The sequence below is a fragment of the Loxodonta africana genome, chromosome 20 (assembly GCF_030014295.1).
Source record: "Loxodonta africana isolate mLoxAfr1 chromosome 20, mLoxAfr1.hap2, whole genome shotgun sequence".
In the NCBI taxonomy this organism is placed as follows: Eukaryota; Metazoa; Chordata; class Mammalia; order Proboscidea; family Elephantidae; genus Loxodonta; species Loxodonta africana.
Window position 1 is genome coordinate 56261333 of NC_087361.1, and position 24358 is coordinate 56285690.

The 24358-nt window shown below is 41.2% G+C and overlaps 2 protein-coding genes across 8 annotated transcripts in view; one reads left to right on the forward strand and one right to left on the reverse strand.

Annotated features, from left to right (window-relative positions):
* GART (phosphoribosylglycinamide formyltransferase, phosphoribosylglycinamide synthetase, phosphoribosylaminoimidazole synthetase) overlaps positions 1 to 18213 on the reverse strand; it is a 34310-nt gene extending 16097 nt beyond the window's left edge. Inside the window, exons 1-14 of one of the 7 annotated variants that reach the window (XM_023548452.2) lie at positions 18089 to 18213; positions 16936 to 17102; positions 14124 to 14219; positions 13385 to 13559; positions 11805 to 11916; positions 10668 to 10736; positions 9211 to 9336; positions 7473 to 7560; positions 7166 to 7251; positions 6767 to 6935; positions 4449 to 4680; positions 2361 to 2455; positions 1809 to 1918; positions 519 to 717 (exon numbers count right to left, since the gene is read on the reverse strand). In XM_023548452.2, the coding sequence (XP_023404220.1) occupies positions 519 to 717; positions 1809 to 1918; positions 2361 to 2455; positions 4449 to 4680; positions 6767 to 6935; positions 7166 to 7251; positions 7473 to 7560; positions 9211 to 9336; positions 10668 to 10736; positions 11805 to 11916; positions 13385 to 13559; positions 14124 to 14219; positions 16936 to 17080 (1702 nt within the window). In that variant the 5' untranslated portion in view covers positions 17081 to 17102; positions 18089 to 18213. The other 6 variants (XM_023548451.2, XM_064273212.1, XM_064273211.1 and 3 more) reach the window with 6 other exon arrangements.
* Positions 18214 to 19026: 813 nt separating this feature from the next.
* SON (SON DNA and RNA binding protein) overlaps positions 19027 to 24358 on the forward strand; it is a 32611-nt gene continuing 27279 nt past the window's right edge. The window contains 2 exon segments of the mRNA XM_064273209.1: positions 19027 to 19170; positions 22312 to 22478. Of these exon segments, the coding sequence (XP_064129279.1) occupies positions 19094 to 19170; positions 22312 to 22478 (244 nt within the window). The 5' untranslated portion in view covers positions 19027 to 19093.

Genomic DNA, 24358 nt, shown 5'->3' on the forward strand with positions numbered 1-24358 from the left:
GATTGTACAACTTGAAGAATGTAATCAATGTCACCAAATCGTGTATGTGGAAACTGTTGAATTGGTTATGTTCTGCTGTGTATATTCTCAACAACAACAACAAATAAATAAATAAATAAATAAATAAGACATAACTCAGTTCCTTGGCTAACCTACAAATTTTGGTGAAAATTCTCGTATATACACTGAAGCACTATTTCTATAAACTTGCATACATTTTATTCTCAATCCATTCTGTGTGAACACGTGCCCATCTGCCTTTGCTGTAGGACCAGTGAGGGGTAAACAACCCTTAGGTCTCGCTGCTGAGGGGGCTGCCAAGAAGGGTGGAGATGGGTAACCCTTGAGGAGGGGTTTGAGGGGGCCAGGTTCCAAGTTTTCTTCAGGTAGTAATACCTACGTTTTACCTGCCTCATCTTGTAATGGAGAATCTCTCTTGCTAGCCATACTGGTACCAATCTCGTCTATGCTAAGATATATTTAACAGAAGGATGTGTGACTAAAATGGACACTAGTACCAAGGAGGGCACATTGAGCTTTTCTGCAAGCTTCAGCGACGCCAGCGACAACAGCTTCTGCCGTATCAAGCTCGAGTTTGCCACAGGAGAAGTAGTCCAGGAAGAAAAGAGGCTCTGCCCCTTGCGCCAGGACATCATTGACACACATTGCAACCAGATCCTGACCAATGGTATCATGTTTATTGCACAGCTGGGCAATCTACAGGAAAAACAACAGAAATATCCACGTAAGTGAATAAGTTCCAAATTGTCTGTCTCGTGTCAATCTCTCAGTGGAGGCTAACAAATACCACTGCCTTTTGGCTAGCAGCTTTAAAACCTAAAGGCAGTTGCCCCAGGACAGGAACGATTCCCGAAGCCAACTCTTCAGACATGGATTGGACTCGACAATGGGTTGGAGAGGGATGCTGGTGAGGAGTGAGCTTCTTGGATCAGGCTTGAGACTATGTTGGCATCTCCTGCCTGGAGGGGAGATGAGAGGGTGGAGGGGGTTAGAAGCTGGTGAAAAAAAAAAAAAACATGAAAAAAGAGACTGGAGGGAGAGAGTGGGCTGTCTCATTAGGCGGAGAGTAATTGAGTGTGTGTAACAAGGTGTGTATGGGTTTTTGGGTGAGAGACTGACTTGATTTGTAAACTTTCACTTTTTAAAGCACAATAAAAATTATTAAAAAAAAAAAACCTAAAGGCAAAAGAACACTAAAAACAAAACCAGTTGCTGCCAAGGTGAGTCCGACTCATGGTGACCCCTGGAGTTGCAGAGTAAAACTGTGGTCCATAGGATTTTCATGGTTATGACCTTTTAGAAGCAGATCACCAGGCCTTTCTTCCAAGGTACCTCTGGGTGGGTTTGAATTGCCAATCTTTCGGTTAATAGCTGAGTGCTTAAATGTTTGTGCCACCCAAAAAAACCAAAACTAAGCTCACTGCTGTTGAGTGGTACCTGACTCATAGAGACCCTATTGGAGTGCCTGGTAGATTCCAACTGCCAACCTTTTGGTTAGCAGCTGAACTCTTAACCACTACACCACCAGGGTTTAGAACACTAAATCCTGATCATCTACTTGGCTCCAAAAATATCCCTTTTGTTCCCTAAAATACCCTTCCATGCAGATAAAGCCTCAGTAACACTGTGTTGTCAGAGACACACAGACATTTTAGCCGTATTACATGTGTCTGTGGCACGGTTCTTTTTAGCTTGCATCTGTCAAAAGGGAAAAATATACATTTGATACACGGGAAGTTCCCTGTTATCTTTCACAAAAGCCTTTATTCACAAAGGTGTCTGATTACCTTTAGTTTAGTTCCAACGCCATCTGTTCCAGAGGCCAGGAGAGGATCTTTGAAACCGGCTGCTTTCAAATCAAAAAGACCAGCAAAACCTCCAAGATCAACTTCACAGCCTGTTGGAGAGGAAATTAATTACTTGCTACATTTTCACAGATTAATTAAACACAAATAGTACTTCCACATAAGAACGGCTAAAACGGTAAAAAAAAAAAGGAATGGCTAAAATAAAAGATGCCTTTCCTGAGTATGGCTAAGAAAGCACCATGGGTTCAAAGAATTGATCAAGAAAGTAATTAGACATGAAAGTGGCATAAATACCCTTTTGAATTTAACACGATAGATAAGAAATGCTCCCCTGAATATTAGAGACAAGAGCGAAGGAAGACGACGGGTAGACAAGAGTGAAGGGAGACGACGGGCTTGGCTTTAGTAGACTAAGACCTCACGGTAACCGGGCTTTAATTTGGAACGTTTCCTTCCATTAAATGTAAAGTCCAAGTCAATTCACGATGTCTGTCAAATTTCATGAATTAATAAAGTTAAGGTCTGACTTACCCGGTCTGGAGGTGGCTCTGGCTAAAGGCTTAATTTTCTTGACCAGCATATCTCCAGCTGCAATATCTACTCCAGAGTCCTTATAAGTCAGACCCCTGAAGAATTAAAGAAACAAAACACAAGAAAACACTATCACCTAAATGTCAGGGGAAATTATTATAATCTTAAAATACGACTTAAAGCAGAAGATATCCCAAGTGTTTCCAAATCCCTTAAGGTGCTTGAAAACTAAAAAAAAAAAAAGGAAAAAAAATCAATGCCCGGGCCCCATCCTTAGAGATTTCACTTTAACTGGTTTAAGGCAGGTCTGGGACCCTGGTAGTGTAGTGGTTAAGAGCTATGGCTACTAACCAAAAGGTTCGTAGTTCAAATCTACCAGCCACTCCTTGGAACCCCTACAGAGCAGTTCTACTCTGTCTATAGGGTCGCTATGAGTTGGAATCATCTCAACAGCAATGGGTTGGTTTTTTAGGGCAAGTCCTGGGATCTGAAATGTGTTTTAAAAATCTCCCTAGTTGATTCTATGGCATCACCTCCACTGAAAACCATGGTTCTAACTTAAACTATTGCTTCCAAAACCACTTCTCACAGGCAGCTACATAAGCTGTTATTTTGCCACCATCTTTCTCTGCTCAATTTTGACACCAGAAGGAGTGCCAAAATCAAGGCAAAAAAGTGAAAATTAGGGTTATGAGAACTCTACAAAGAAATCTCTGAACACGCAAGCTGAGTTCTTACTGCAGTAAGAATTTATGCGTTTTCTTACAGCTGATGACTGTAAGAAACAAGATTAAAAACTATGACCAGCTAACGACATCCAGTGCTTGGTTCCATCTGCCACAGCTCAGGGTCATCTCGTATGAGTGGTCCATTCAGAGATCACGTTCATGAACAGCACTGTGAATTCAGTAGTCTTACTGGGATGCAGTGATAAATGAAGAAATACGTTTATTAGAAAGAAGCTACTCAACTAGAGTTGACAACGTAGCCAGTTAACTCCAATCAAATGAGCAGCCGGCCTCGGGTCGCCTTTAGGTAGGAAACAAAGTCCTACTGGTTTGGAAAACTTTCTTCCTTGGTAATAACCAGCAGTTATGCCCTTTCATTTTCTTCATCTTTAAGCTTAAAATAAAGACTGGAATTAAGACTGCAGTCTCTTGAAATAGGTCATTTTAGTGAAATATAGTTATTTCAAAGTGAAAAATGAATTTTAGCATGATATTTTAATGTTCTTGACTCTGAAAATATTCCAATGTTTAAACTTTAAAAATCTGCCTCTCAGTAACAGTATTTATAGCTTGAGTTAAAATCTCATTTCTTCCTAATATATTTTTGACCCATAAAACCCAAAGACTCATTGCCATTGAGTTGATTCTGACTCACAGCGATCATATAGGACACAGAACTGCTCTACAGAGTATCCATGGAGTAGCTAGGGACTTGAACTGCCGAACTTCTGGTTAGCAGCTGAGCTCGTAACCACTATGCCATCAGGGCTCCTTATGACCCACAGATGTACTTAATGAACAATATTAAACGGGATATATACTTAAACAATCAAAATGTCCACATCTGCAGTTAACAGTTTATTTTTACAAGAAAACGATTGTATATACCAATAAATGAATCAATAAAGGGTCAAAAAATGCATTTCAGTAATAGATATAAACATACAGGTAGTGACCAAATGGAACTGCCAAAATTCACACTATAATCAAATCAAGTACAAAAGTTAGATGACCGAAACTCTCATCTTGAATTCTCTGGACAAAAACAGGAACTACAATTTAAATAAAAAAATACATCAATGATATTCACATACTTGACAACTGAAGAGAAAAAAAAAAAAAATCCTTAATATCACCATGATTCAGCCAAACTTCAGACATAAAGGGTTACCATGAAACTTTTCCATTTCATTTGAACACCGTAACCAGTTTTGTTTCAAAATACAGTCTAAAGATTAGGTCAGTCCACAGAGAGCAGAGAATACAGAGTAAGGTGGTACAGGGTCAATGGAGTTTTCCACCTGGCCCTCTAGGGCAGCTCTAAAACGGTGCTATAGTCACTTCCAGAGAAGAATTTTACCCGGGCTGCTGGAGGAAGGCTAGGGCACGATAGCCAATGTCCTTCCTATAAACGGCTCCCTCAAACTTTATAGTAGCCAATCCCTTCTTGGCCTCTTCAAGTGCTGATGGGAGATTTTCCCGGATGGCGGTTACTGTGAGGACTCTACCCCCGTTAGTCACCACTTTGCCGTCCTTCAGGGCAGTGCCTGCTTGGAACACCTCCAGTCCTAACGCTTGAGCCTCAGGAAACCCTATAAGAGAGCACATTTTACCTGTTACCCGAAATCACAGTATTTCACACTCGTAAAGTGATTTTCAATTCTCAGAAGTTCCTTTTTTAATTCTTCATCACATTTAAACCCATCTTCACAAGAATCCTCTCAGGCAGGAATAAAGGTAAAATCAAAACCAAACCCACTGCTGTTGAGTGGAATTCTGGCTCATAACGACTCACAGGACAGAGCAGAACTGTCCCACAGGGTTTCCAAGGCTGTAAATCTTTTTGGAAGCTGACTGCACGTGCAGCTAGTGGGACTGAACCTTTCAGTATGGCAGCCGAACGCTTAACCACTACAGCGCTGGGACTCCTGGAATTAACGTAATACAACAGTAATTAAAATTGGTTTCTTTTTCTCTCTGTTCTGCTTTAGGGTGATAACTACATTCCTAAAAACTTGGGCTATCATAAATTTCATGATTATACTCTTAGTTTTTCTGTTCATAAATCCCTAAAAACCACTGTTGCTGTGAAGAAGAAAATGAAATTAAGGCCTCTGACGTTTGAGATTTGAAAATACAAGGTTATTAGAACTTAAAAAACAAAAAACTATATATACATATAAAACACAAACATCACTGAACAAATCCTGCATTCAACATCTATTTTTCACTGAAGAGTAAAAATTTTTTTTAATCATAGCTGTTCAGGTAAAGTTGCTTTCTTTTTTTATAACTAATAGAATCAATGCAGCATAAAACATATTCTTAAGTAATCCTTCCCTTAACATGTCAACTATGACATTTTAAGACAAATTTGATTTAGGTTCTGGGCTCAGCATAAAATCCCTGGCTTCATTTTCTTTTGAACTATTTTTAAGCTTTTGGGTAAAATTTTACACTTAAAACATTATTAGACTGTAATTTCTGTGTTTTAAAATGACCAAAGTAGATTGCTTATACAAAGATAACCTCTTAATTAAAAAACAAACAAAATCAAGCAAACAAAAAACTTCCTTATACCCTTAGTTTTTCTATTCCCTTTCTGGCATGTTGGTTGCATGACAAGATGACTTCTTTAATTTTTTGATAATTTTTTAAAATATTCACAGGTATCCAATACAAAAGTCTGCTAAGGTGGAAATGACTGTTGTAGATTTGTCTGAATCTTAGACAAATTTCACCAATATAAGGGATGTTGGTTCTATCCTTTCTTCCTTTGTCCATTTCAAAAAGCAATTAATTCCCCACTGTCCCAGTTTCTACATGTGGGCTTCCCAGGAAGACTTGATGTCTTGGAAAGACAGTAAACGGGGTGTTGGCTGGGTATTGGGGGAGGCCAAACTACAGCTTGTCAGGGGTCATAAAGCTCTGCCTTTGGAACGGGAATTTAATTGGCATTTTAAAACACTATTTGATTTAACATCATCTAACTAGACCCCTTACCTCCTGTAAACAAAAGGCTATACTTCTGAAAAGAAGACCTGGTGGCGCAATGGTTGAGCGCTCAGCTGCCAACCAAAAGATCAGCAGCTCAAACTCACCAGTGGCTCTGTGGGAGAAAAGACCCAGCGATCTGCTCCTGCAAAATTATAGCCTAGGAAACCCTATGGGGTAGTTTTACTCTGTCTTGTAGGGTTACTATGAGTCGGAAGTGACTCAATGGCACCTGACCACAATTACATTGAAATTGTTTGAGTTCTGCCACTCAAGTGACTATTGGACACAAACGACATGAGGCTGTATGTATCTGTTATCATTCAGAGACCATGCTTCTAAAACGTTATTGATAAAGTTTACACTAACGTTCCTCTGACTCTTACATATTGCTGTTTTTTCCCTGGCTCTGGGTGGGTGGGTGACACTCTGAAACCTTGATGAGGCTCATGTAGGTCTTCTTTTTGCAGGAAAAGATACGGATGGCAGCTCTTTGAACACAGTGATTCTGGATATTTGCACACACACATCCAATAAGCAACGTAGTCATGTTAAGGACCCCTGAAAGGTTTTGGATGGTTTCGGAGCCTCAAAAAGGTGCACAGCGTGAGCATGGAAGGGGTCCCCCTGTGGCTCTGGCCACCTGTCACGCTGTCAGTCACTCTCTTCCTCCTTGATACTCACCTGTGATCTCCACACCCTTGGTGTAGTCTCCAGGATAACCTTTGCTTGCCATGACGACAGCGATGGCGGTGCGGTGTTCCAGCCAAACGGGCAGAGCTGTGCAGAGTAGGCCGTCCAAGGTGGACTGGATCACTTCATAAAGGTCACTTTTAAGAAGTGGGAGAATTACCTGGACGGACATAGTCAACACGGCAAATGAGACAAATCTTAGTTTTCCTTAGATATTGTATTCATTGGGGTACTAGAAGAACTTGCAATATTTTTCAAAGGTAATTTCCTTCCAGGCCGATAAATCCCAAAACAAAAGCACCACCACTCTTCTACAAACTAACACTTTTATATGTTTCTATCATATGTCATGTTTTTAATCACATACATAATAATATTAATGTTACTCACTTGGCACTCTGGGTCACCAAAACGACAATTAAACTCCAGAACTTTTGGGCCATCCTTGGTCAGCATTATACCAGCATACAAAACACCTTTATTAAAAAAAGAAAAAAAAAAAAAAGGGATCTGTAATGAAGATATTGTATTGCGACTATGAAGTCTAGAACATAAACTTCTAACACTCAAAATTCTAGAATAAACATAACAAATGTTACAATAATGGTCGGTTAAAAGGTAGTGGAAAAGAAATAGTTTTGCCAAAGGTGCTGTGTTACCCTATAAATAACGTCTATAACGGTGTCATTGCTCTCACCTGTGTATGGCGTGCCCGCCTGCTGCATGCCATCCACTGTCCTCTGAAGAATAGTATTCTTAATTTTTAGTAACAAATCCTTAGAAACCTGGGAACACAGATACACGTAAATGTCATGGATGTTATTTAAAAAAAAAAAACCATCTCAAATAGTATCACTGAAGAATGAAAGCAGAAAATAAGAACTATCATTTATTGACTACCTGAGATGGGCTGAGTACTTCAAATTCATAAACTTTAAAAATTCTCACAATGACCCTATCGAGTATTTCAGCTTTATTTTGACAGGATAAGAAGGAAGAGCTCTGAAGTAAAATAATTCACAGTCCAGGCCACACAGCTAGTACTGCCATCTCCATGTCCCTGTGCTTCTGTGTGCACAATTTGCATGCACACACACCCTTTTCTTTTACCCTGTTCCTCATTGCCTTGGCAAATGCATGTTAATACTTTAATTTGTTAAGTAATGAGTGTTCTGGTAAATTAGCACAAGCAGAGGCTGGATTCCATGATTAATGCCAAGTGAAAGCAGTATCAGCCTCCATTTCAGGACTCGGCTGATTGTTTAATCACCTCTTACCACTAAAACTACAGGCTTCCAAAAGCATATACTCTTAAAAAAGCTCACCAAAAATAGTTCCCTTAAACATAATGATGGAAAAAAAAAAAAGTCTCTTTTCACTCTGAAGCTCCTTTGTATCCATCTAGTACATTCTATGCAGAGTTCACAAGTATATATACTTAAGAATCTGAGTTAATAAATCTGTCAAAATTAAACTCGTGGACGGTTCTTAAATTAAAATCACCATTACCAAATGTAGTTTCAATACTTACACCCAAACCAAACCAAACCCACTGCTCTTGAGTCGATTCTGACTCACAGCAACTCTACAGGACAGAGTAGAACTGCCCCACAGCGTTTCCAAGGCTGTGAATCTTTACGGAAGCAGATTGCCACATTTTTCTTCTGCAGAGCAGCTGGTGGGTTTGAACTGCCAACCTACCAGTTAGCAGCCGAGAGCTCTAGCCACTGTGCCACCGTGGTTCCTTCCAATACGTAAAGTCAAAATAAAAAACCGAGTTATGTATAGTTTTGTTTTCGATCTTTTAACAAAGAAAAATATCTAAAAGGCGCCGTAAGTACAAACGATCACGACTATCATCAGTGAAAAGGGGTGAGTTTCTCAAGTGCTAATTTACTTATAACAAGCTCAACGCAGATTTCTCATATTGTCCAGAAACTGCTGGAAGCACACTTTATCTATCCTTTATGAAGCAGTAAGACCAGAAGAACAAATTATGATTTCACTTGGTTTTCAACTCATGTCTCTATGACACACACGCATGCACCCATGTACACATACACATTTACTGAGCACTTATGTCCTGAGCCCTGACTATCTGAAGATGAAGAAAAGATAAGTCTAGACCGCAACAGGCTCCCATGGATTAACAACAGGATGTTGGGAGGAGGGGTTTGAGAGGATCTGTTCAACTGGCTTAGCTTCATTCTTCCAAGGCTTTTAGCAACAGAAAAAGATAGTTTTAAAGACAGGGCCACTAATTACCGTGACAATTCCTCCACGAAAGGAGATCAGAAGAGATACTTCACATCTAATAGAAAAACTGACTTGTTCATTAATAATTTACAAAAAAACAAAAACAAAAAAACCCCAGAAGAAGAGCTCTTTGAGAAGATCACATATTACTGAATTTCAGTCAGGCAGCTGCGAAGTACCTGAGGTGCTGGGCAATAGGCTCCCATGCCCCCCGTGTTGGGGCCAAGATCTCCTTCCAGCAATCGCTTATGGTCCTGTGCTGGGGGCATAGAGGCCACAGTTCTTCCATCAGTGAAACACAGGCACTACAGAGAAAACAAAACAGTCCACTCAGTTAAATGCCAGAAAAGTAAAAAAATAACTTACTAAGACAAATTACATATATTTTACCTACTCTTGGCCCTGGTGGTGCAGTGGTTAAGCATTTGGCTACTAACCAAAAGTTCTGCAGTTCAAAACCAGGCACTCCTTGGAAAACCTATAGGGTATTCTACTCTGTCCTATAGGGTCACTAGGAGTTGGAATCTACTTGATGGCAATGGGTTTGGTTTTTGGTTTTACCTACTCTTAAAGAAAAGTTTCTTATTTGAAGCATAATGAGTTGAAAAATAAATAACCCCAAGGTACGTACATCAAAAACCAGAAGATGTTGTATATTCGACTTCTGAAGGATCTGCAATTTCTGAGCTAGGTTAGGGAAAAACGAAGCTACTCTCAAAATAAAATATTCCACCATTAAGCTTGCTGGCACTAGAATCTTATTTAAGGTGGCTTTATTCCACTATTTATCATATAGAGAGCTTTGTGAAACAAAAACCACTAATGTTTGGATGAATCTAGAATATCAGTGTGTGAAATGTTATTGTGCTCCCCCACCAGTACAGGAGGGACAATTAAAAGAAATGATAAAAGTTCTCTGTGTGTTTGCATTCCAGGTATGGAACACATATAAATTCCTTTGTAGCTGGGGGGGAGGGGAAGGGGGGCTTCGGTTTCAGATGAAGCAACCAGGGTAAATCAAGTCTTTTGGGGGCTCCTAAATCAGATAAAACAGCTTCTTACAAGGTATATGTCATGGATTGAATTAGGCACCCCCCCCAAATATGTATCAACTTGGTTAGGCCATGATTCCCAGTATTCTGCGGTTGTCCTCTAGTCTGTGATTATAATTTTATGTTGAGAGGATCAGGGTGGGATTGTAACACCACCCTTACTCAGGTCACCTCCCTGATCCAAGGTAAAGGGAGTTTCCCTGGGTGTGGTCTGTACCACCCTTTATCTCTCAAGAGATAAAAGGGAAGCAAGCAGAGAGTTGGGGACCTCATACCACCCAGAAAGCAGCAAAAGCAGCACCAGGAGCAGAGTGCATCCTTTGGATACAGGGTCCCTGCACCTGAGAAGCTCCTCGACCAGGGGAAGACTGAGGACAAGGACCTTCATCCAGAGCTGACTGAGAGAGAAAGCCTTTCCCTGGAGCTGACGCCCTGAATTTGGACTCGTAACCTACTTGACTGTGAGAAAATAAATTTCTCTTTGCTAAAGCCATCCACTTGTGGTATTTCTGTCATGGCAGCACTAGATGACTAAACCAACCACCTAGGACGGTATAAAAGCCAACAGCAAGAAGTATACGTACAGACACCTCTTCTCCTTCGAGAAGCTCTTCAATGACAACTGTTTCTCCAGCTGCTCCAAAAGCTTTGTCCTAATTGTAGGTTTTAACAACAACGACAACAAAAAGTCAGTAAATTTCTAAGCTTTTAGCCTTCACCTAGTTGACTTCTGCATTTTCCACCATTTGTATTACAACCCAGTATGCTGGTAGCTGCCTGACCTGTCCTTTCTGAAAGCCTCAGTGGAATAAACGAATGCTGATTTTCAGTGTGGCAACAACGCAGAACTGGCACTGGCACAGATGAAGTGATCACATTACTAACGCTTTCCTGAGGTTTGGCTTTCAAGTTTCAAATATTTTAACAGGAAAACAGATATTTTCATTATCGTCATATAATCCTTACTCCCAATTAGGTATGTCTGTCTACAATAATCATACCAAAATACACCTCTGAAGGCAGATTTGTATGACGGAAGAAAAACCCACAACAGCCAAGATGGAGCACAAAAGAAAAGCCAAGTATATTACTTCGTTGCTCTGCTCCTCTTAGGCTTGGGATACACGGGACATGTACTTTTGTCCTCACAGCTGATTTGAGAATTATATACTCCGTAGTTTGAGGATTTTCTGTCTTTTGAGTAGCAGACAACAAAGGATGCTAGAACTTATTTCAAAAGAATTGAGTCAGATTTAGCCACCAGTGTAGATCTACAATACCCTTTTACAGAGATGGATTGTAATACACACTCTACTGCGAAAAATACATGACCTGTGTGTTTGCAAGATGTGTTTCCCCCCATCTTGAGAGACATTTATTTATCCAGAAGGACAAACACTATATGATCTCACTTATACGAATTGTCTAGAATGGGCAAGTGTATAGAAACCAAAGCATAAAAGTGGTCACGGACAGCAAGGAGGAAGGGGAAAAAGGAACTCAACTGCTCAGGGGACACCGGGCTTCTTTGAAGGGTGATGGGAAAATGTAGAAACGGATGGCGGTGATGATTGGAAAACACGATGAACGTAATGAACGTCACTGAATCGTACAAGTAAGATGTTAAAATGGCAAGTGTTTTGTTACATATATATTTACAACTAAAAACAGTACATCCGGCGTGAATAGAAAACTGAACTTTTCCAGAAAAATCAAGCTACCTGCATGATGTCTTGGACGGCTTTGCAGGCCTCTTCTTTGCTCTTTGCAACGATCACCCCTTTCCCAGCAGCGAGACCACTGGCCTTCACAACCAATGCAGGGAAGTCTGCACTGTGAAGACAGATTAAACTTCAACGTCCAACAAATCCTCACTGTTTCAGGTTTTAAATCCCTTGGGTTTTACAATGATGTTACTGCGACCACTGTGGCGTATCGTGATTCTGATGTCCTTCCCAGCGGGATTTTTTCCTACACGTTCCTTTACAGTTGTGACTGTAACACTACATTCAATTTTGCTTTTTTTCACTTATCATGACATCACCTAAGCTTTTTCTGTTATGAAAACAATCTTCGTAAGAATAAAACAGATGTGTAGAGTGGATGAAAATCGACTGGACAGCAGTAGGTTTTTTTTTTTTTTTTTAATAGAGGAAATATGGAAAGGTCTTTAAATTACAAAGTAGCAAACCCTATGCTTATTCACTTAGAAAACGTGGTTATATTAAGACCAATACAAGGATGTAGACACAGATCATTTCTGCAAGTCCACATATAAAGCTGCTGCTGGTAGTTTCTTCTGTTGAGTGGGGCTGGGGATCTGGAAAGACGTAACCAGGGCATCTGGCTACTACTAAATAATCATATTCAGTGTCTAAGAAACCCTATAGAATCATCACAAGGAATGAAATTGATTCAAATGAAAGAAAAACACACCAAGTCTCAGGAAGACGTGTCAGAAAAAAAAAGGGGGGGGGGGCAAAAGAATGTGTCTGCCAACATTCACTAATTGCTCAATGTTTTCCACATTAGAGAACAAAGGATGTTTGCCTTTAAGATTTAGAGCTGGAGTGATGGCAACAGACCAAACGATAATTCGTCACCCTGGTTAATTATTTATGACAAAAAAATCAATGCCCTTTATGTTGAAAACACTGCTGTTTGTCAATCTGGCTGTGAAAAGAGCACAGTACTGCAGGGCGGGAGGGACTTCGTCTCTAGGAAAGACTCACTAATTACTCATTACTGTAGAGTGAATTCCGACTCACAGAGGTACTATAGGACAGAGAACTGCCCCATTGGGTTTCCAAGGAGCGGCCGGTGGATTCGAACTGCTGACCTTTTGGCCATAGCTCTTAATCACTGTGCCACCAGGGCTCCTAATCGGAAAATCATCTTTCTGCAAGGTCACGAGATCGTATAAATACACGTGAACCAAAAAAAACCCAAACCCATTGCTGTCAAGTTGATTCCGTCTCATAGTGACCCTATAGGACAGAGAACTCCCCCAGAGCTTCCAAGGAGCACCTGCTGGATTTGAACTCCCAACCTTTTTGTTCAGCAGCCATAGCTCCTAACCACTATGCCGCCAGAGTTTAATATAGGTGTAGGATCCCATTTTATTCTGATATCAGTAAAAGGTGACCTACCCAATATTTACTGTGAACTTTTTTTTCATAACCATACTCTAAATTTCTGACTCAGCATAAGCACGTACCATTACATTTTGAACATAAAAGTGATCCATGCATTTAAATCTCACAACAAAACAACTGCCCTTCCTAGGCAGCCCGCGATCTACCTCATGATAAAGCTGCAGGCTTCTTCAGGTTTGGTGAAAGCTCTCCATTTTGCAGTTGGGATTCCATGTTGATCCATAAACTCTTTGGCAAACCTTTTGCTGGACTCTAACTGAGCCGCTTCTGCTGTGGGGCCAAAGCATCGCACACCTGCAGATGTCAGGTTACCAACAACTCCTGTTGAGGAAACGAGGAGCCTTAAGTGAACCAAGTCCTCTCCAGGGGCTTTTCACACTGAAGACGAAGTAGGATTTAAACCAAGTTTCCATTTCCAGGCTCATCTGGACAAAGCAGATGAACAGCTATGTTTTTCAAGTCGTCTAATAAATATAAATGATAACGTTACTAACATGTGACTCAAGTTCAGCAAACGTCGTTATATACAATTACAGAACTTATTATATGGATGCCAGAATACAGCAGAATGAAATGAGACCGAGGACTGAACCCAGCCCACTTTTTCTACCTTATATATGTGTGACAGTACCCAAAGTTGGCTAAGAGTCAGGAGACCACTGGCACACACAAAACGTTCCCTAGGGTTACAAATCTGACCTTGCACTCATCTCGTTACTGTCTGAGAAAAGATCTAGGATGCGTAAATTTCAGAAGAGTGAAATTTCTTTCCCAACGTGACACTGTATTAGACGTCCTCATCTGCGAACGTGAGCCAGAGTAGAAGATCTTTAACCTCCCGTAGACACTGTACATGCTGCAACAACAAACAGACACAAACTTTACCAGCAGCCAGAGGCGCCTCTGGTCCAACAACCACGAATTCTATTTTCTCATCTTTGCAGAACTGAGCAAGGGCGGTGTGATCGCTGACGGAGATGGCTGTCAGGGAAACAAACAAAACAGCCCACGTTATTCACAAGCACTTTTTGTTTAATTAAGTGTAAGGCTAAAAACCAAGTACTGTCTTTTGGTATGCTTGTTACCTGAGGGTCTTGTTGTTATAGAGTCTCACTGTGAGAAATTCAGAACAGAGAGCATCGGGCTAACCAACGAAGCTCAGTTTTCTGCCATCACTGTAGCCAGCTAGAAGAAAATACCAGCTAACCTACAAAAGAGCTGTAAAGTGCTCTCTTGATCGCGGTGTTCACATCACCAGTGTCGACTACATAGCAAACAAAGTATTATCACAGAACATACTTGGAACTGGTCTTTTAATGTCATTCAGTTAAGATTTATCTCTCTTGATTGTGGTGTTCACATCACCAGTGTTGACTACACAGCAAACAAAGTATTATCACAGAGCATACTTGGAACTGGTCTTTTAATGTCATTCAGTTAAGATTTATCAAGAACCCACTATGTGCTAGGTAGGAACTCTGGCAGTGCAATAATTAAGTGCTTGGATGCTAACTGAAAGGTTGGCCGTTGGAACCCCCCAGCTGCTCCGTGGGAGAAAATACCTGGCGACCTGCTCCGGTAAGGGTTAACAAAAACCACACCCATTGCTTTCAAGTCGATTCTGACTCACAGTGACCCTACAGGACAGAGCAGAACTGCCCCATAGGATTTCCAAGGAGCAGCTGGTAGATTCAGAACTGCCAACCTTCTGGTTAGCTGCCAAGCTCCACTGTGCCACCAGGGCTCCCCTGTAAAGGTTACAGCCTAGGAAACCCTATGTGGCAGTTCTACTCCATTCTATAGAGTTGTTATGACTTGTAATCAACTCGATGGCACAGGACATGTGCTACGTGTTTAGTCTTCCAGACTCAGACGAACTAGGAAGAAGGGCCTGGCGATCTACTTCTGAAAATCAGCCAACGAAAACTATGCATCACAGTGGTTTGATCTGTGACCAATCATGGGGATGGTGCAGGACCAGGCACCATTTTGTTCTGTTGTGCACGGACTGCCATGAGTCAGGGGCTGACTCTCTGGGCAGCTAACAAACACGTGCTAGATAGTATCGTAAACACTGGGGCTAAGATATTAACATAAACAGGGCATCTACACTTATGATGTTTACGTTCCACTGTGGCAAAGCCAGGTAACTAACATCTAAACGAGAAACTACTGGGTATAAACAGATTGCACAAATGTGATATGAGATGAATTGGGAGGCTGTTTTCAGTTATAATGATGGTTCTCTCTGAGGCAGAGACATTTAGGCTAAGAACTGATGGACGATTTTAGTTAAGACCCAGTTCGCCTCTTCAACCTAGAGACCAGGTAAATTTTCTTTTCTGATGCAGCTCTAAGTAACTAGCAGTAGCACTGGCCACGTACCAGGCCTGGGTCCCACAGACGCTCTCTGCCTCACTCTAACTAAACTACCATTCTTCAGTTGGCTGAAGCCTCAGTGACTCCGCACATACCTATATGGGATGGGGCAAGAGGTAGTATCTGCGATGCCTAAGGTACATATCCAGAAAAAGTCATGAGTTCTCAACCCACAGGAACTGCTTGACTCAGGTAGGGATGGAGTACCATGTACCCTGGGTTAAGAGCTCCATGTATAATTGTGCTGAGTAGAGCCAACTACATCAGCATGTGCTCAGTAAAAGCGAGAGTACACATCTAACCTCGGCAGCTGCCAGTGCTAGCAGCCTTATGACAATCTTAGGAGGCTCTGATGGGTATCATGTTTTGATAAAGTGTACCAGTTCTCCAGTAAACAGATTCAGCACTGCACCTCACCCCAAGAGCTAAGACCCCAGGGAAGCATGCATTTTCTTAGTTGTTTTTTTCTTAGTACGTGCCACATAGAGTACTTAGGCAGTGTGGACAGGATGCAAAATCAGATAGAAAAGTTCCTTGTCCTTACGCAGCTTACATTCTAGTAGGTGGGTTGGGGGTGGGTGGAGAAAAGACAGACAATACAGAAGGAAAGAGTAAAAATAAACAGTGGCTCATGACAGAAAACAAATGAGACGGGGTGGAAACTTGCTGTAGTTAGAAACTTCAGGAAAGGTCTCTCTGAGGTAACATTTGAGGCCCGAATGACGGGAACAAATGCTGAGTCCAAGAGAGCTCTGTTTGGGAAACTGGCAGGAGAGCATGGATGAAGCACAGTGAAAAGAGAAAAAAGGGACATAAAAGATAAGGCTGGAAAGGCAGAAGGAAGCCAGATCACAAAAGGCTTTGTAAGACACAAAAAAGGGTTTGAGCTTTATTCTAGTTGCCATGGGAAGCTGCCAAAGAGTTTAACGTAGTGTGTGAACTGATCATTTTTATCAGTGGAAGGGATAAGGGTTGAGATCTATTATGGAATTAGAATTACCAGGATTTACATTTTCAGAGAACTGCTCAACTTTTCATTTCCAAAAATAGACATCAAAATGCTTCTAATCTACTATTAAGTACTTGTTACTTTTTCGATGAACGTGTTTTATAAAATATGGGTTTAAGGTAACCTAAGAGAAGAAAATGTCACATCATGAAGAATAGAATACCTTAGGCTTACTACAAGATATTCAAATTACCACGTAACTTTTAAGGCTGACAAAACAAAAACATCTGAATAGCAATCTATGGCCAGAGGTGGCTGACAGCGTATCACAAACCATAACTACTATTTCCCGCTTTAAAACACGATTACCAGCATTTGAAATCTTTTCGGAGCAGGCAGTGCCTGCATTTCCTGGGGCGACCAACACTTGTTTGACATGATGAGACTGGGCAAGTTTCCAGGCCAGAGTATGTTCCCTTCCTCCATTGCCAAGGACAAGCACTCGGGCTGCCATGGTTGTCTGTGAAGCAGGAACTCTGAAGAAAAACACACGCTGCATAAAGAAAACCACGGTTGATATTTTAGAGTGCACATCTTTTAGAAACCACGATTTGCAAATGAACCCTGGGATTCATTTTTGAATAAAAAATTGAGATTCATAAACAGAGAAACGACTGCACTAGGAGGGCATAAGAGGTATTTTCAAGGAAAATGCACGGACTGAAATATCTGAGATAAATTTATCCTTAAATCCAGATAAAGGACTGCATTTTCCTGGAATAACAGGTGCAGTGAAGGAATAGATCAGGAGCCCTGGTGGAGCGGTCAAGAGCTGGGCTGCTAACAGAAAGGTCGGCAGTTCAAATCCACCAGCCACTCCTTGCAAACCCTATGGGACAGTTCCACTCTGTCCTATAGGGTCGCTGTGAGTTGGAATCGACTCGACAGCAACAATTTTTACTTTTTAACAGTTAATTACGAAACAGCATCACTTAGCCCGAAACGATCTACATCAGGGTGGTTCGGAGGCCTGGGTTTTGGTTGAGACTCTGCCTTTCATTAGCTGGGAGCCCCTGAGTAACTTAACTACCCTCCTCGGGCCTCAGTCGCCTTATACCTAAAACGAGCAACTTATAACCAGAACAAGAAAGCCGGGTAAAACTATTTCCAACTCTTTGCTGAATAATAAAAACAGAAACCAATTACAAAAGCGGACCTAATTAATCTGCTGCAGACAATGGGTGCATAAAAACAAAACACGATAAAACGGGCACAACAGCTTAAGTCTTGGGCCTAAGAAAACATAAATAGACAAGAAAGTTAAAGCCCTGACACCACAGAAAGCAGGAAAGGTGATAAAGCCAACGTAAGCCCCAGGTAAGAGCAAGGGAAGAGCACGTGGCCAACCTCCACCCCCCACATTGGGAAACAAAGACGAAAATCCCGACGGCCACACCCGACACCGAGCAGCCACACCAAGCACAAACGTGCTTTCTCTCAAGGCCGCGGCTTGCTCACGCACCGAGCTGGCGGCCGCGCTCCGACTCGAACTCACGTCGGCGCGCTCCGAGCCGGACCGCCGCGGCGGAAGTCAGCCGGGCCGGATCCGACGCGCACCCTCCCGCCGCCCGCGCTCCTCCCCGCCCCGGGCGGGCGCCGCCGCCTCATTGGCCTGCTCTGCGCTCGGTCCCCGCGGCGAGGTAATCCAGTGTGGTTCCCGCCCCCGGGCGCGGCCAGAGCCTGCTCTTGAGCAAAGCTGTCAAGCGGCGCACGTTCCGAATGTGACCCTAACACCGGCGCCACGTAACGTCGCCGCTGCAGCCCGAGAGCCTCCCAGCTCTGAGGAGGGGGCGCTGCTAGCGAGGGTCCGCACTGAGCAGCCAAAGCGCAAAGTCTCGTGACGCGCCCGGCTTTGAGAGCCGGTCGCTCAGGACCTCCGGCCTCTGGCTAAGATTGAGGTCGATGATAGGCTGCAATGGGACAGGCGGGGTGAAAGCGTGTTCTCCGCATTCTCACAATAGGGGCGCGGGCTGGCCCGTGCTTTCCTGGATGCGTCTCCCTGACCGAACAGAACTTGGCGCCATACGGGGACGCCTGTAGGCCCCATGTCAAAACATTTCCCCCTTTTTCATAGCATTTAATCTCGGGCATTTAGTCGCTAAATAAACCTATTAACCCCTTTCTCCGCCCCCGCCCCCCCCCAAAACAATGTTGGGGACTGATAAGCGGACACAGTCGCCTCGGGAGAGGTTTCTCCTGTAATGGCGCCTGCGTCAGACACTAACATGGCGGACTGAGCCGTGCGCGGCGCAAACGTCAGCAGCTCTACCCTAGCCGCTCAGGAACAGCGGAGGAAAGTGGAACCGTGCTCACTGATTGGCTCGACGGCAAAGCGTGCCTGTGCCATCGCTCTTACAGGAGCCAATCAAGAAGCGGAGAGACGGAACTGGCCGCAGCGCCGCCTCCCGAGGCATGCTGGGAGCCTGGAGGACTAGCGAGGAGGAGCTGAGAGAACGGAGCGGACGCCATGGCGACCAACATCGAGCAGATTTTTAGGTCTTTCGTGGTCAGCAAATTCCGGGAAATTCAACAGGAACTTTCCAGGTAAACGATTCACAGACTGTTCTCGTCCCAAGGGTCCGTTAGGGCCCATTGTAGGTTTTCCTGGGGCTTTTCTTCAGAGAAGCCGTCGTTCCTCGGCTCGGGCCCCGCTACAGCCCCGCCTGGGCCTGGGATCCATTTTCCGGCTTCCCCTCCCCCCTCCGCGCTCTGCTTCCCTGCGAGGAACTTGGCCCTTTCCGCGGTGACCCGGGCTCCCTCATTCGGGCCGAGTTACGATGCTGGCCCTTCTCTCCCGGCCGGCCACCCCCTAGGCCTGAACGCCTCGCAGGCCGGCTTGTCCGCGGCGGCCGGGCCTAGGCCCCTCGGCTCCGCCTCCGCCGCTCCCCTCCCCCTCTCGGCCGAGCTGGCCGGCCGGTGCCGCTGACCGGAGAGGGTCTCCAACGGCCATTTCTTGGGTGATCTTCAGCCCGCTTTGTTTTTGTAATCTTCAGACGGTTTGGGAATGAGCATTCGTTAATTGGATTATTCGGGCCCCAGCGTCTTATGATTTCCGTCCGTCGACATTCTGATGAGACTGAAATGAAAGTAGCTGAAATTAGTTAGGTATTTTGTAAAAAATATTTGAGGTGAGGATGGTAGGGCTCTTTGGGTTATGAGTCATTTTTTAATTTTAACAAGTGGAAAGTGGGCTTATGTGTGTAGTTTGCTTTTTCTTGCCACTCGTGCCCCAATTGACATATTTGACCAACCCGCTACTTTTACTGTCGCTGATACATGTTCTGGAGTTTAGGCTTGATTCCACGCAAATAGAAAGGGAAGTGACTTCCAAAGAAATAGTTGTTTACTCAGAGAGGAAACTACTGTGGGTCGTGTTGTTGTTCAGTGGTTGTCTTAATATTTTTGCTTTGTGTAAAATACTGTTTTCAAGTGTAGAGATAGGAAAGAAAGCTTAAGACAGATATTTGAGTTCGAATGTTTTTGCTAGTTGTGTGTTAAAAGTAGAGCGTATGAGCAGTGAGTAAACTTGAAAATAAAAGCGTGATTGTAAAATAAGTGTCCGAATTAACATGAGATTATTGGGGCAATAGAGTAATATTGCTAAAATTGTCCAAAGTGTTATTTTTGCAGATGTATTGTTTTTTAGATGGGAAATGTGTCTGCTCATTATATGGTTTTTTTAAAAAATTATATGCTAATGTTTTTAGGATAATGAAAGAAAACTTGAGCAAAGGGAATGTAATTTCCCTGAAAGCTTTTTAATAGTGGCATGCAGAAAGTCGTGTGTTTGCTTAGTGTGTAAGTTTTGCTTTTGTAAGTAATAAAAATCAGTTTTTTATTAGAAAATAAATATTATTGTAGAATATTTAAAAGAAAGAAAATGAAAACTACCCATGTAATTATTGGTGTTATGCCCCTTTATTTTCCTGTGCAGATACAGATCTGTAATTATATATATGTTATGTGCAATGGGATTGTTTTTCTTTGTTTTGGTTTTCACTTAATATATAAACAAGTTTGTCATACCACAATCTCGGTAATCTTTGGCAACATTGTTCATGGCTGTGTAGAACTCCATTGTGGGAATGTATCGTTGTATAGCTAGGTTGTTTGATATTTTCATTGTTTTTTAGTAATTTCAGTTTGCATCCTGGTAGCAGTCATAAAGATTGAGAGATAAGGTTCAATCATGATAATTTCCCCATAGATTGAACTTTTTTTAGTGTACTTTTCTGATTTTTCAATCTGGGGTCCTTTAGAAGGGAGAGTTACATAATAAGTGCTTGGGAAAAGTAAAAAGAAGCACTCAAAGTCTAAAAAGAGTATTAGAGAAAGCAATTTATTACTGTCGAAATACAAGATACGTAGCTTCACCATAAGCAACATGTAATGTGTTATCAATTTAAAAATATTTTGGATTATTTGCCATTTCATTAAGGTTTTTTCTCTGTCTGCTCTTAGGTACATCAGTGTGGGTAATGAGGCTGACCTTTAGATATTTAAGATAAGTAACATAAGTATTGTATGTAGTTGGTGGTTAAGAGGATGCTCTGCTTATGAATACCAGCTTCATTTCTAAGTAGCTGTGTGACATCCAGCCAAGTTTCTTGTTCTCTCTGTGCCTCATTTTCCTCCCCAAATGAGAGTAATGGTATGATTATAGAGGTTTGTTAGGATTAAATTAGTTAAAAATGTAGAAGAGTGACACCTAATTAGTAGTAAGTGTTAGTTTTTACATGATTCGTTGTATTAGAAAACTGAACATTTCCTATTAAGATTTATCTAGTGAGTATTTTCATTTTTTGACCATTGAGACCTTTATCAGGTATTGAGCATAATTGTTGTTTTCAGTTAGGTAGAATTGAACTGTTGAAATTATATGGTTTTTCGAAAACATTTTTGTTAATTTATACGATAGTAGTAAAAAAAAAAAACAACTGTAAATGATACGTTCTTATATCTGTCAATATTCTCTGGCCCTGTGGATTGAAAATATGTTAGACTACCCACTCATTTTTTCTTGGTATAATAAATTATTGCTTGTTTTGTGAGTTTTTTTAAATATCATAAAATTTTTTGGTACTGGGATTTTTTTATAACTGGGTTAAAACTTCCTGCATGTATTTTTCTTCTTACGCTTTGTGATATTCTTTTCGCAGTCTAAACCTGATCTGAGGCTACAAGTTATGTTATATTCTTTTTTACCTAATGTGTCTGTGGCTAATTTTTGTGTTCTGGGATATTATTGAGGTAATCGTGATCTATGCACAGGCATAGCTTGATTGTGCCCATAGTTTCTACTCTAACGCTAGGTCATGTATTTTTCTTTGAATTTGTGATTTGGCTCTTAATAGTTTTTGTACTTGAGGGAAATAACCTGTGTAACCCAAAAGCCTCAATTAAAAATTTTGGGAGTATTTTATTAAAAAAAAAAAAAAGGTAAATTTACTTTTGCAGTTCTGAGAACTTTAATAAGTAAATGTGTAAAAATGAAAATGTACCAGGTAAGTAGATAGTGTTAAGGCAGCACTGTTACTGGAAATAGCACCTGAACGAACCATAAAAGGGGTGAATTCTATGAAGAATTTGCTATAAAATTATTTTAATTAGTTGAACTATGAGTGTTGATTTTATTGTATGGTATATTAAAAATGTTAATGAATTTTGGTAACTTCTCTTATCAAGTGGGAGGAATGAAGGCCAGCTGAATGGTGAAACCAGTACACCTATTGAAGGAAACCAGGCAGGTGATTCAGCTGCTTCTGCCAGGAGCCTACCAAATGAAGAAATAGTGCAAAAGATAGAGGAAGTACTTTCTGGGGTTTTAGATACAGAACTACGATATAAACCAGGTAAGTTAGAGATAATAAGCTATCTCAAAAATTTTGTTTCAAGGTTTTTTTTTTTTTTTTGAAATCTGAATGTTAATAGTATTATATTTTGACTGCAAGGTATTTAAAATGTCTACTAGCTATAAAACTTCAGTACATTTAAGTTTTTGTTTAATTGACTTGTCGCAGACTTTGTTGTTTAAATATTTCTTTGCAAATGCAGTTGTACTGAAACATGAGCATTGATGCACTTATTGGCTTTGCTGGTGGAATGTGACTTTTATTTAATTCAGTCTTGTAATACCTCAGTGCCAGGATTTTGAATGTAGGTTTTCATAAAACACTCGTATAAATACCTGTTTTGAAAGGTACAGGAGCCTGAATCAAACCAGTAGTGACTTTTAAAATTTACCCTGGAAAGTTTTATTTTAAAGCCCAAGCTTAGAGCTTGTTTTGGAAACCCTGGTGGTGTAGTGGTTAAGTGCTATGGCTGCTAACCAAGAGGATAGCAGTTCGAATCTGGCAGGCGCTCCTTGGAAAGTATGGGGCAGTTCTAGTCTGTTCTGTAGGGTCGCTATGAATTGGCATTGACTCGATGGCAGTGGGTTTGGTTTGGTTTGGTTAGAGCTTGTTTTGTTTTTGCATCCATCCTACTTAAAAGTGCAGTGAATTGGGGAGGGAATCATTGTTTGGATTTTTTTTTTTTTAGTAAGAAATAAATAATTGATGAAGTGAAGGATTTATGATCAACGACAAAAACAGTATCTTCATTTAGTCTTGGAATTGTGATGTGCTTGGTCTTCTTTTTGACATGGAATATGGTTTAAAAAGCATAGATTTTAGCCATGGTTAGAATCGTCGCTCTCTGGAAGTACATACTAGCTAACTTAACATTTGGTGTCATAAAATAAACAGTATTTGGTAGAAAATGACTACTTTTGCTTTGGCGTGTGTCTTTTCATGTATTGATTTACTTTTTTCTGTAGTCTTCATGGCCTGGATTTCTGATCAGCTTTTTCTGGGATCACTGATTTATATAATTTGATATTGGCATTAGATTAAATCCCATCTGCTTATAAAACGAATTATAAACCACATACTTTAGCGTATGCAAATTGAAATGCTCTTAAATTACATGTTAAAGGCTGTAAGAATTTTCTCCCCAAAACCACTTTATTTAAAAAAAAAAAAAAAGGAAAAAAAATTGTTAGTAATTTCAGAAGAGTATTGGGGGGAAGTTTTTTTTTTTTTTTTTTTTAAATTGGAACGTAACAGATGGGTGCGATAAGATAAAATTTGAGGATTGTATTGATTACATTTCTCATTCAGATATTTGTATACTGTATGACAATAGTAATATCAGCTTAGAGCTTACATTTGCTGAGTGCTTACTGTGTGCCAGGCTTTGTTCAATGTCCCTCTGTTTTAACTCAGTCATCTAACTCTGGGAGGCACAGAGAGTCATTTGGCTGAGACTATTTGTCTAATAAGTGGTAGATGCAGGACCTAAAGCATGCAGTCTGTTCCAGTGCCGGTGCCATGTTGCTTCCTATATAAGAAGGGGTTATAAAGTAATTGCAAAAATGGTTTGATTGTTCTCTTTTAAAGTATTGTGTGTGATCAGATTGACAGTAGCAACTGAAAAGGTTAGATGAGAAGCTTTGAGGGCAGTGAGCTTATGTTAATGGTGGAGGAATAATTTGGAAAAAGGATAGTGAGAATGATTACACAACTTTAAGAATGTAATCAGTGCCACGGAATTGTATGTGTAGAATTTGTTGATTTGGCGTATGTTTTGCTGTGTAAAAGTTTTCATCAAAAGATTATTTAATTTAGCTATTACTATAGAAATTCTAAGGAGCATTGGTGGCTTAGTGGTTAAAGCAACTGACTGCTAACTG